Consider the following 12,272-nt stretch of genomic DNA (forward strand, 5'->3'; position numbering starts at 1 on the left):
AGGTGAAAACCGGCAGATGTAAGTAAACTTGTGTTAGCATTAATAATATGTATGAATAAATATATATATAATATAATAGTAAAATGTGAGCATTTATTAGTACTGTCATATAATAAAAGAGACCGACAGCGGCGTGACACTAGTGTGCTCAATTACGCACAAATTTAGTTTAAAAGAAGCTAAGGAAAAAAATAAGAGTCAATTATATGTTTGATTAATTGAAAAATAAATATTAGTAATAATGCATATATTGTTTAATCATAGAACATAAATTCTGAAAACTAATAATTTTTAAGAAAGGAATAAAATTTAAAATTATTGTTCAATAATTGAGTTATTAAATGAGGCAAATAAAAATGTTCACTTAATAAAAGATAATTTAAATTTAAATAACATTATTCAAAAAACCCACAATAAACTGTTTTTCTGTGTGTGTTAAAAAAAGGCAAAATGTAGGAATAAAATGCAGAGAAAACTATAATTGACTGCAAAAGATTATTAAGACAAACAGAATTGAAAGTTGCCATTCATAATATAAGACCCAGAAATAAAACTGATTTAATTATATCCTGCGAGTCTAAAGAGGATGCATAAAAATTTCTGAAAAAGTAGTAAAAATAGAGATAAATAAAAAATTTAAAAAAAATTAAAATAAAAGTAATTGGAATTTCAAAAGAACTAAAAAATGATTAATTAAAAAATTGTATAATCAAATATATATAAATAATAATATTTAAACGAAAATTGCATAAGTCTGTAATTTTTAACGCTCCATCTAGCACAGCAATCGAAAAACAGCAAAAAACGTGTCATTTTTTTCGCAAAATTAGGAATTATATTTTTTTAGGTTAACTCAAAATTAGGCGAGCTTAAAGTTGTGGCTCTATAAATTAATATAATTTTTCAGTAGTCCTTTAACCAGGCTTCAATATGCAAAAAAAATACAATGTTGTAAAAATCACCATTCGGTTTTTCTGGGCACACCTGTTAATATTTATAGTTAATAATATTTTATAGCGTTATCTTTCAGATGTTTTTTTTCGGCGAACGCAAAATTTTGCTATATTTAAACGGAAATTTTAAAATATTTAAATAAGATTTTGTTTCCAATTCTTTATTCTTGCAAAATTTGCAATTTTTAACGCTCCATCTAGCACAGCAATGGAGAAACAGCTGAAAACTTAAGTCATTTTTTGCGCAAAATTAAGAATTATAATATTTTTTTTTTGGTAACTCAAAAATTAGGTGAGTTTAAAGTTTGATATAATTTTTCGGTAGTCCTTATACCAGGAATACAATATAAATATAAATACATGCATATTATTAAGAAATAAAATATATAAAAAAATCCAATTAAATAATTATGACGCTATTGTGGAGACATTACATATTTTTAGAATCATAAATTATATTAATAATTAAGAATTATATATTGACGAATATAATTTAATTAGAACCATGGTATACTGATATAAATCATAATACATAAAACAATATTTAAAAATAATAAAGATTATATTTAGCATATGGATCTCCAAATAGTTATCTAAATTCATTTATGGAATTCATAAATAATAGTACAGAATAGATTACTGATAAAATATTGGATACCGTTTTAATTGGAGAATGTAATTTTATTTGGAACAAATATGAGGATTTTTGTACTACTTCAAAAATATAAAAATCGGCAAATTTATTTGGTTTACGACAATGTGTTAACAAAAACACAAGGACTATTAATAACTCGAGCACATTAACAGATTTAGTTTTAAGAAAAGTAAAAGAGTCAAATGTAAAGTGAAAACAACTCCAGGAATTACTAATCATTTTATTGTATGTATTTATATAGAAAAGCATAATGTTATTATAGAAAATAATAATAAAAATACAATTAAAAAATAGATTTTACCAAATTAAAAATTACTAAAATGTGATTGGAATTTATACAGAGATATTGATTTGATATGGATTGATAGTAAAATAAAAAGTTATTATAGAAACAAAACGAGTAGAATATAAAGTTTTAAATAAAAATAGAAAACATACCAATAATATAGAAATATGGCAGTCAAAGCATTAAGAATTGCTAAAAAAATAGTATGAAAAGTCGATAGATAAAATAAATTAATATGTGTAAAACAATAAAGAAATTAATTAATCCTACTCAGAAAAACGGCATTATTAATATGAAACTGGATGGAAATGTATATGAATATCCTAATATAATAGCAGAAAAAAATATTACATAATACATTGAGAGTATAGAAGAGATCATGAAGTCAATACTTAAGTTTAATAAATTAGCACAACACAATAATGAAACATTGAATGTAAAAGTGAATTTAAATTAGTATCTGTAGAAGAAATTCACAAAATAATTTTTAATTAAATAAAATAAGAAACTAATGAATTAGATGTAAATTTCACTAAAAAAAGTTGGGAAATACTAGGAGCTATATAAATTACACTATTTAGGAAAAAAATTCACTCTACAAAGTAGAAATACATGATAATTTAAAGATTGCTACTTTTATACCTATACCTAAAATAAAAAAATTGTAAAAAGGGTTGAGGAAATGAGACCAATTTAGACGTTTTCTTGTATTGAAAACGCGATGAAAGAAATAGTAATCAAACAATTAAAGAATTTCATTATTTCTGATAACATTCTATGAAAACAACAATCGGAATTCAGAAAAACACATTCTACTGACACTGCACTACAAGTAGTTATAAATGATTGTTTGTTGGTCAAAGATACAAATACATAAAATCATTGGAGCAGTTTTCTTGGATTTCAAGAGAGTTTTCAAAACAATGTTAACGAAATGGGAGAATATCGGTATAAATGAAATAGTTTTAAGATGGCTTAATAATTATTTAAAAACAAAAAAGCAAGAAATTAAAATAAATTTTCCGTATTCCAAAGTGAAATTAATATCTCACGGTGTACGATGAATGAACATTTAAATTTTTTTATCATTCTTTTTTTGCATATTTATATGTTGTCGTTAGGGGCTTACTTGGTGCTCAAATAAATCTGTAGTTAATATTTATTTTATTATAGAAATTTTTATTTTATTTTAAGTGCGAAAAAGGATATATAAAAAAATACACGCCTTGACTAATACACTATCATGTGGGTATTATAAAAAACGTACAAAGTGATAGAGTTATGACAACTCTGCATTTTTATTATTATTTGACATATTTATATCAACAAATCTTTTATTTATTTATTTTTTAAATATATTAAGCCTTGCATTATTATCGAATTTATTAACGTGTATGTTGATCCAACAGTATTGTGAATCGATTGAAAATCACATTTATTTGTAATTAAAAAAAAACGATTACAAATAGATTTTTCTATGATTAAAAATAAATTTTTGTTAAGCAAAATAAAGTGTGTGAATTATAATAAACGAAAAAAGTATTTAGTTAGCATATGGGAATCTGGAAATGGAGGAAAAGCTTCGGTTTCATATTGCGCCGATTTTATCATGTTCTTAATTATTAAAATACATATGTGCCAAATGTGAAAAAAGAAACGTCAGTTATCGAAAACGTTTGTTTCGGCCACATATAGTACAATACGGCAAACCGCACAGCCATGATTTAGTAATGGCCAAAGCGCGCTTCTCGTTTTTAGGTTATGGTGCGATCGAACTTTGCGAACTTTGATGCCACGCCTTCTTTTCGCCAAAAATACGTTCGCTCAAAGCGTCAGTTATATTAACATCGCAAGATGGTTTTATTTATTTGATAAGCGTTTTTGACTTTTAACACTTTTTTTAACACAGCGTGTTTTTATAACGAAATAATATTTAGGGTGTTTAATATAAATTTAATAATTTTATTTACATATGAGCTTGGAATACAAATAAAAAATAAAAATACTTAAAAAAATCTTTAAGTGCAGTAGTTATAATAAAAATATATATTTATTATGTAGTAGCTTTTCAGATTATTAAACTGTAAATGTAGTTAAAGTTTGATTAAATAACAAGCGAGACCAATTTTTCCCAGCAGCGCGAAAATTTTAGCTATTTTATTAACTGCTTTTCGTGAAAAAAATGCTCTCTTAGAATTGTAATAAAAATATTTTATAATACACATCTCCGTAGCGTTGCTTGCTAAAATATGTTTATTAAAGTTATATCTTTTTTGATATATTGCCTTTGAAGATTTATCTGCCCAACGAATATTTTTAGATATTTTATCTAGTTGCTTAGTAAATAACCTATATAATACAATAATATTTAAAAATGTTTCTAATGTATGACTTCGATTGTTAATAATCTCAATACATACGCTGAAGATTCATGCGGTATTTTATGATAAAGCTAAAAATAAATTGATGAAACGTATGTATTATATATTGTAGTATATACTGGAGTTTTAAATACAATCATATGATCAAATAAATTCGTTCGTAATAATAATTTTAATGCTAATTTATTTCATAATAAATTAGCATGGAAATTACATATAAAATTAAAAGTAAAAGAGGACTAAAAATGTAAATTCCAAACAGGTTTTCAATGAGATAAATTTTAAATATATAATCGCAGCTTATTTTTAGGCCTTTAATTATTATTAACGCGTTTTTATCAGATTTAATTCTAATAATAAGTGGGACTTGCAGTGAATATCTATCTATTCCAAATCATAATGTCGTGGTTAAATAAATCAGTTATATAATTTGTGTGCTTTAGTTAGAAAAATACTCATATTATCAATTGCAAAGGTTTAAATATTGAAACTGGAAGAAAGTCAGCATAAGGGCAAAGTCCCGGGCGCCAAAATTTGGAGACGCCAAAATCATTATTATTACAAATATTAATTTTAAATATAAGTTGTATAGAAATGAAATAATGAAGAATTAAATGAAGAACGCCATACTGTGTTAAACATAATTTAACTCTATGGTGCTTGTCAAATGATATTGACAGTACAGATTGCAGCATTATTCTTTAAACTATTAATTTATTAATTAATAACCCAGATATACATTGACACGTCAGAGCCTTAATTCATCAATAAAGAAAAATAACTTATTTTTAATAACATTCAAATTTTAATAATGACTACTTGCCGGTGAAGTGGGGAAAATTATTTTGAATGAAATTCATAAGGCAAAGAACTCTTCCATTTCTATTGATTGTACTATAGAGTGCTCATAGTGCGGAAATGATGAAAATTTCACGAACTGGCACGAAAAAAAATTGACAAATTGCAGGCTGAAAACTTTGATAAGTCAATATTACGGAGCTTAGTGTTTTGACAATGGGACAAATATAGCTAAGAAAAATAAAAAAGCAAAATCTAAAATTATCGAAGTGAGTGAAATTACATATTTTTTACGATGTTCTTACTGGAGTTACGTTGCCAGCGTATTGCTAAACATTATGACTTTTTCGATACAGTCTAAAATTTATTTGTCTTCGGCTGATAAAAATTCGGTGTCTTTAAAGAAACATTGCAATACCCAATGGTCATTTAAAAAAATCTGTATCAACAATAAATAAACAGTTGATATAGATTTAATTTAAGAGGATCTTGTAGCAATGAGATAAAAATAAAAAAGCAGGAGCGCAAAGAAATAGTAACTAAAAGTTTTTCATAGTGTGATACATCAGATAAAAACTGTAATGATAATAAAGAATCTAAGAAATAAAATAATTATATTTAATAACAGAGAATAGTCGTTTAATGTAGACCCGATATTTAAAAAAAAATAAAATCTTCGAAACAATGTGAACACAACGCTTAAATTTGAATGAAGCTTAGAAATTTTGTAATAAGTTACGCTGTTGATACAAAAATAAAGCAATTAAACTAGAAAATTAAAAAACTTCAAAACACTTTAAAAGGCGAAATCTTGACTATCTTACTGATTCAAATACAATTTTTTTAGATAAAACCAGTTTAAGTAGCCATTCTATGGACCTGGCAATGAAATAGAACATTTTTATGTAATATAATTAGTACAAAAAAAAATCTGCCTTTGGAAGATAATTTAAAAAAAAATAACCAATAAAAAAGTTTTAAATAAATTTAAGCATTTGACAGCAAACTATAAACAATATATATAGTCAGCACATATAGTTTTCTCTAGCGGAAAGATTCTTCAGTAAACTTAAACTATTTAAGATATTCAATAGCTCCTGACAGACTGAGTAATTTGTGTATACTTTTGATTGAAAACAGTGTAACACAATTATTAGATAATAGACAGCATTATAAACGATTTTGCTTTCATAAAGGCAAGAAAGATAACTTGTTAAATAAAATATAATTTTTGCCACAGAAGGCTGGCAAAATTAAAAGAACATTATAACCCAGTATTAGTTCTAGAGTAAAAAGAAAAGAAAACAATTTTGTAGAGAAGGGTGATTTTACAGTTTCTAGTGATATATATACTGAATTAAAAAATCATAAAGTCGTAACAAAAAGCCCTCTGCAATAGGTAAATTATGAAAAGCTCAATCTCATTATTTAATTAACAAAATCTACTTTTTCGTGTCATATTTATATACAAGTCTAACATTTAAATATGCATATCCATCAGAAGATGCATATTCAAATTAAATTTACTTTTTCTTGACAATTTAATTTTATCCACACAACGACTAACATTTTTTAAATTTCATATAAATATCTAAATGGCAAATTCAAGCTTTTCACTGAGCGCAGCTTTTTCTTTGCACGACTCTGCATAAGGGTATGAGATTTGCTAAATAATTTAAAAAAATGAACTTAATTATTTAGCTAAAAAGATTCTAAAATTAAATTAATTTAATGTAGTGTATACATATACAATACAAAGCCTGAATGCTTAACGTGATTGAAAGCTTTAGCAAAGTGCAAGAAAAATACCCATGTAGACAAAGCCCTGTTATGTTTTACAACTAGATGTAGTTGATCAGTGGGTAGTGAAAACATCTAAACGTAAATTATTATTCGGGTTATATTTAATTAATAATAATATCTTTATGTAGTTTATTCTGCAAAAAAGTTAATAAATGTTACGGTTTGTACCCGATTTACGAATAATTACGTTTTCTTGCTTTAATGCGTATGGAAAGTTTTGATTTTACGATTACTATTTTATCTATTTAAATTACATTATATGTTTTATTAAGATGTATTAGGATTTATACATACACATTTTCAGCATTGAAATAAAATCTTGAACCATAACAACAAAAAATAAAATAACATGTATTTGAGAAATGTGACGTCAAATGTTGTGGATCCGGTGGACTACTAAAATCCATTATTCAACAACTAGCCAGCAAAGAAACTCCATCGATAATGTGTTAGATACACTAGGGGCCTTTTTAATCAATAGTAAGCATTGCATTTATGCATAAGTGTTGCATCAATTGCAAACATCGATCAGAATTTTTAATGAATACTTGCTCGAATAATCACATTTTGTATATATTGCAATTAGTACGAACTCTTCATCACTAAAATAATTACATTCGCGTACAAAAACTTCCACGTCTATAGATATTTTTACAAATGATGTATGTACAAATATTGATGTTTTAATCACTATATAAAACTTACACGTACGTATTTTTTATCTAAATGTGATAATAATTTACTTCAATTTGATGTCGCAATGTCAAAGGTGGATCATTTTAAAAATCGGTTAAGAAATAAACATAGAATATGGTTATAAGAGAAATGATATTTATTTATTTACAGTAAATCTTTCGTTGCAATATGAGAGGCGTTAGTCCAATGTGTTACAGCGAGATAAATACTATAAAAAAAGATTAAGTAAGTAGTGAGAAACCAGACTAAAATCATAGTCTGTAACTCAACGATTTTATAAATTTTAAACTATTATTAGTGATAAATTAATAAATATCATTATGCAGAATATATATCAGATCAGTAAAATCTCTGAAAAGCCAATCTGTGATGATCGATCAGAAGTATCATTTATTAATTATCACTAATTCCAGGCACAAAAGAAGTTTAAAAATAGTTTTAGCCATCGACTACCGTGCTGATATATACGTAATAGTTTTAAAATATTCCGGCACTCTATGTATTGTGCTATTTGACTTAATAAAACTAAATACCAGAGTTACTAGTGAATATGATGTAGAAACTAAAAAAACTCTATAAAGAGTAGCACCAATAAAAATTGTTCCTATTATTTGTTTACGAAATTAGAGTGCCAAAGAAGTCATTTCTGCAGTATTGTGTTAGGATTGCACGCCGTGCAAAGAGTGATCTGACCCACTTGCCGCGTATAAATGGGGAACGTTTGTCTTCTTTACGTTTTCAAATTTAACGGGTGAACATGAATGCAAAACATACGGAAAAACAGATAAAGCTTAACAAGGCGTCAAAATAAATATTTAAAATCGCGTTGATAAATGGTTAGCGAGTCCCGCAGTTAGCGGTCATTGTTAGTAGTATATCATATAGGTGTGAGAGCACTGTGCTGTTGATATTTACTACATATTAGCCGTTTTTGTTTATATTCACGTATACCAATGCTGAGTTCCAATAATAAAAATATTATCAGCATTATAAGCACGAAACTCGATATTCCGAACGCGATGTGCCATACAATGAGCAGAAACGCGGGGTTACTAGAGCGAAGTGCTATATTCCGAGCCCAAATTGCGAAATTTTAAGAAAGTAATTAGTTATTTTTATTATAAAATTTAATACAATGTTTTATTTTTTATTAAAAATATGACTTGACAGGTTTCCCAAATGTGTCATAATGGCTTTCATACAAATAAGTTCGATTATTTGTTATATATATAATTATATATTTATGTTTTTTTACACTTTTTTTATTGCTTTTAATCTTGAATACACGTTAGTTTGAATATTATTACCCTCACTGCTCCTCGGATAAGAGCATACTAAAAATTTTTTTTTGATCGCTTGTCGTATTGTTACAATTGTTCGATCGTTTAAAACGATAAATATCACGTTACTGTTATCATTATAAAATTGTTTATATTTTTTACGCGATAATATATTTAAAAAAAAATATTTACGTGTTTTTTTTTGCGTTCATCTTTTTTTTGAATGAATATTCAAATTAACGTGTTTTTAACATTAAAACCAATAAAAAAAGTGCAAATAAAAATCCTTCCCTGCGCGATGTGTAAAAATTGTACTTAAAAAACGTGGAAATTCCTGATAATGCTAGGACAATCTTGGCGAAATATTGACTCATTCAAAAAAAAATAGGAACGCGATTGCAGTGGTTTAATCATTACTTATGAGTAGGGATTCCAATCCCGGGCCAAAATTTTGATCCCGGGATTTCGGTATTGCAATTAGTCGATCCCGGGATCCCGGGACCAGTCCCGGGATAATTTTCATGTTATTTTATCGATAAAAATAATTTAAAATGAATAATACAATATTTTTTTACATCCGTTTTTTATAACGTACAATGTATAAAGTACGTATAATTTTAGTCTTGGACTTAAAATAGAAAATAATATAATACAAATAAAAAAAGGAAGGTCTTGTTTATTTATTTGAGAAGATAAAAAATAAACTTTTGACAATGTATGTACATATGTACATTCATAGACACAATTAATGGAAAACATTATTTTGGAAAAAACTCACGAAGTAACATCAAAGCATCAAGCGTTTCATCATTTAGCCTTGATCTGATTTTGGTTCCTAAGCAGCCTGCAGCTGAAAAAGCACGTTCAGACTCGCAGCCTCAAAGATTCACAGATGACACGTGCAACTCGCGCAAGTTTGTATACGAAATGTAACGATTTTGTCAATAATAATTCGATTGTGCTTGATAAATCAATCAATCCAAAAAATTCGGGATTATGTTTTATAATCCCGGGACTCATCGGGTACTGAAAATCGTTCGGGATCCCGGGATCCCGGGATTGGAATCCCTACTTATGAGTCATTTGGGCAGTCGGACACAGTTCGCAACCTATGTCAGTCGATTACTGAAAGAATATTTCACTCCTTCGAGGTTTCTTTGTGTGTCAATCCTAGGACTTTAGCTTTTCACTTTAATTATATTGACAAAAATACTGCCGTTTTAAATTAAAGTTTTCATCTGTATGCAGATGATTTCAAATTGTATAGATGTATTCGATCTGCTACGGACTATTTAAATTAATTATTAAGTTAAACTTTTGTCAATCGAAAGCCATTTAGTGTCAGCAAGTGCTATATTACGATATTTTTTTATCAGACTATTTCTACAGTCTCGATAAAACTGTTTAGACTATGATCCTTTCATTTTTTGTCTGCAGAAATTTTTTCAAGGTGCTCAGATTTGTTATGAATCAGGCGTTACACTTTAACGGTCCATCAGTAACTCATGTCCTCTATGACACTTTAATTTGTAGCATTCTTGAATCGGGTCTATAATTTGAAATCCTTAAAAGACAAAATACCCTTGTTTAATCGGAAAAGTTTAGAAACGGTTCTTGAGATCCGTTCTTTTTACCAAACTCCTTTCTTTTAGGTTTGGGATAATTCGCTAAGTTCTCGCAGCAAGTTCTTTGTCGCTGAGAATTTATTCAACCTATTCAAGGGTTTTGTTGACAATCAAACTATTCTCGAAGAATTCGAGTTTTGGATTTCAGAACGTCTTTGACAATCACAATTGCTTCCTCTTCTGATGCCTATTAGAGCCGATTTGATTACGACTATTGCCATCTGGCTCATTATATTGATATATGTATGTAGTCAGCTTGTCTGGTTTATACCATTTATTTTAATATTTAATATTTTTTATTATCATGTATTCTTTATTTTTTTTTGTGTAATGTAATAATACAATGTATTATTTTTTACCATCGTGAAACAATATGGTCATAATGGTCGTTTTTTAATTTTAATAAATAAATTAAGCAAAAATGTCACACGTTCTATAGAAGCTTGTCCATTATAGATTTTCGGGCTTTGCTACATGCGTTTGAGTAGGTCGTCTTTTCCAGAAAAGAGCGGTGTAGACAACGTTAAAATCCTGATCAATGGTTTATTTAATGGAATAGTCCTGCGCAGATTTTTATTTTTTATTTTTTATATATCAGCAAAAGCTTGCGTTTTTAAATTATGAAAATCATGTCTAAGAAAAAAAATAGAAAACCATCTTCTTTTAGTACTGGGTCAGCTAGCACCGAATTGAAATTTTTAAGGTGAAATAAATGTGAAAAATTGTTCCATCGAAAAAAATGCGTAAAAAGAGGACAGGGCGTATGTCCCATTTTATCCATTATATTCTCGCGTCTTTGCGCACATTAACACGCACTTCGCGTTCTAAATTTCGTGCTTCTCGCTTACAGGGATACATAAACAATAAGTGTCTTTGATTTATAAAAAATCGAAATTAATCGTTTAGTGTTCTTAATAAGCTATACTACATTAAAGGAATTTACCTGAAATTTGGTCGCACGGAGAATAAAGGGGAGGCTCTTCCCCGCCGGGTTGCTGGTGTTCTAGCAAGCGATGGCACGATTGTCTCATGGGAGGCTACACACCACCTGAAAAAAATCCATGTATACACACACACACAAACAAAAGTAATGATGTATATCTAAAACGACAATAATAAACAATAAAAATCATAGTACGAGCAGTGATCGGAGCGATAAGAGCGTGGAGGGAACGAAATCAAAAACTAAATTAAAAACAATGTCGACGAAAATAATCTCATGAGTGATATTCAACTTGTAAAGCTAAAAAATGCAAAATGAGCTCTATTGCGAACGGAATAAATTTTAATTTCGCATACACTTTATTTCGTCGCTTTAGGCGTGTCCTTCGAATGCTGATTTTTTTTTGCAACCACCATCACATGCCCCTCATTGTAACTTATTCTTTAAAACACAAAAATAAATTTATTTAATACGTATATGTATGTATGATATTCAGCTTTTTAATTTTTGATAGTAAAAAAAAAATATAACATTTTTAATATGTTTAGTAGTGAAAGACATTATCATACAATACATACATATACATAACGATAATAAGAGTAATAATAAAACATATTTTCCAAGAATCATAATTTAATGCTAACTAACCAAAAATCGAGCACCAGTCATCGTTTAATGGATGTCTTCCCAGTTTCCAGGTAAACTTGAGCTTATTTACCTGTAAAGAACAGAAATGTAATGTAAAATGTAAATATTACACACATATGAAGTGGAATACATATGTAGACTTATACCGTTGTTTATGTTTTTCAAAAAATTTAATACAGTACATTGGAATATGGGAGGGCTTGC

At 27.7% G+C, this 12,272-nt stretch overlaps 1 protein-coding gene across 5 annotated transcripts in view; it reads right to left on the reverse strand.

The window, feature by feature from the left end:
- The window catches only part of Glut1 (Glucose transporter 1), a 65,497-nt gene that overhangs the window by 33,651 nt on the left and 19,574 nt on the right, over nt 1-12,272 (reverse strand). For 2 of the 5 annotated variants that reach the window (XM_088187946.1, XM_088187944.1), the window contains exons 2-3: nt 12,069-12,138; nt 11,421-11,525 (exon numbers count right to left, since the gene is read on the reverse strand). In XM_088187946.1, coding sequence (XP_088044072.1) covers nt 11,421-11,508 — 88 coding nt within the window. In that variant the 5' untranslated portion in view covers nt 11,509-11,525; nt 12,069-12,138. Of the gene's footprint in view, nt 1-11,420; nt 11,526-11,776; nt 11,862-12,068; nt 12,139-12,272 lie in introns of all 5 variants that reach the window. The other 3 variants (XM_088187945.1, XM_088187947.1, XM_088187948.1) reach the window with 3 other exon arrangements.

The sequence above is a fragment of the Plectrocnemia conspersa genome, unplaced genomic scaffold, assembly GCF_051122295.1.
Source record: "Plectrocnemia conspersa isolate PC_06_02 unplaced genomic scaffold, ASM5112229v1 ptg000006l, whole genome shotgun sequence".
Classification (NCBI taxonomy): domain Eukaryota; kingdom Metazoa; phylum Arthropoda; class Insecta; order Trichoptera; family Polycentropodidae; genus Plectrocnemia; species Plectrocnemia conspersa.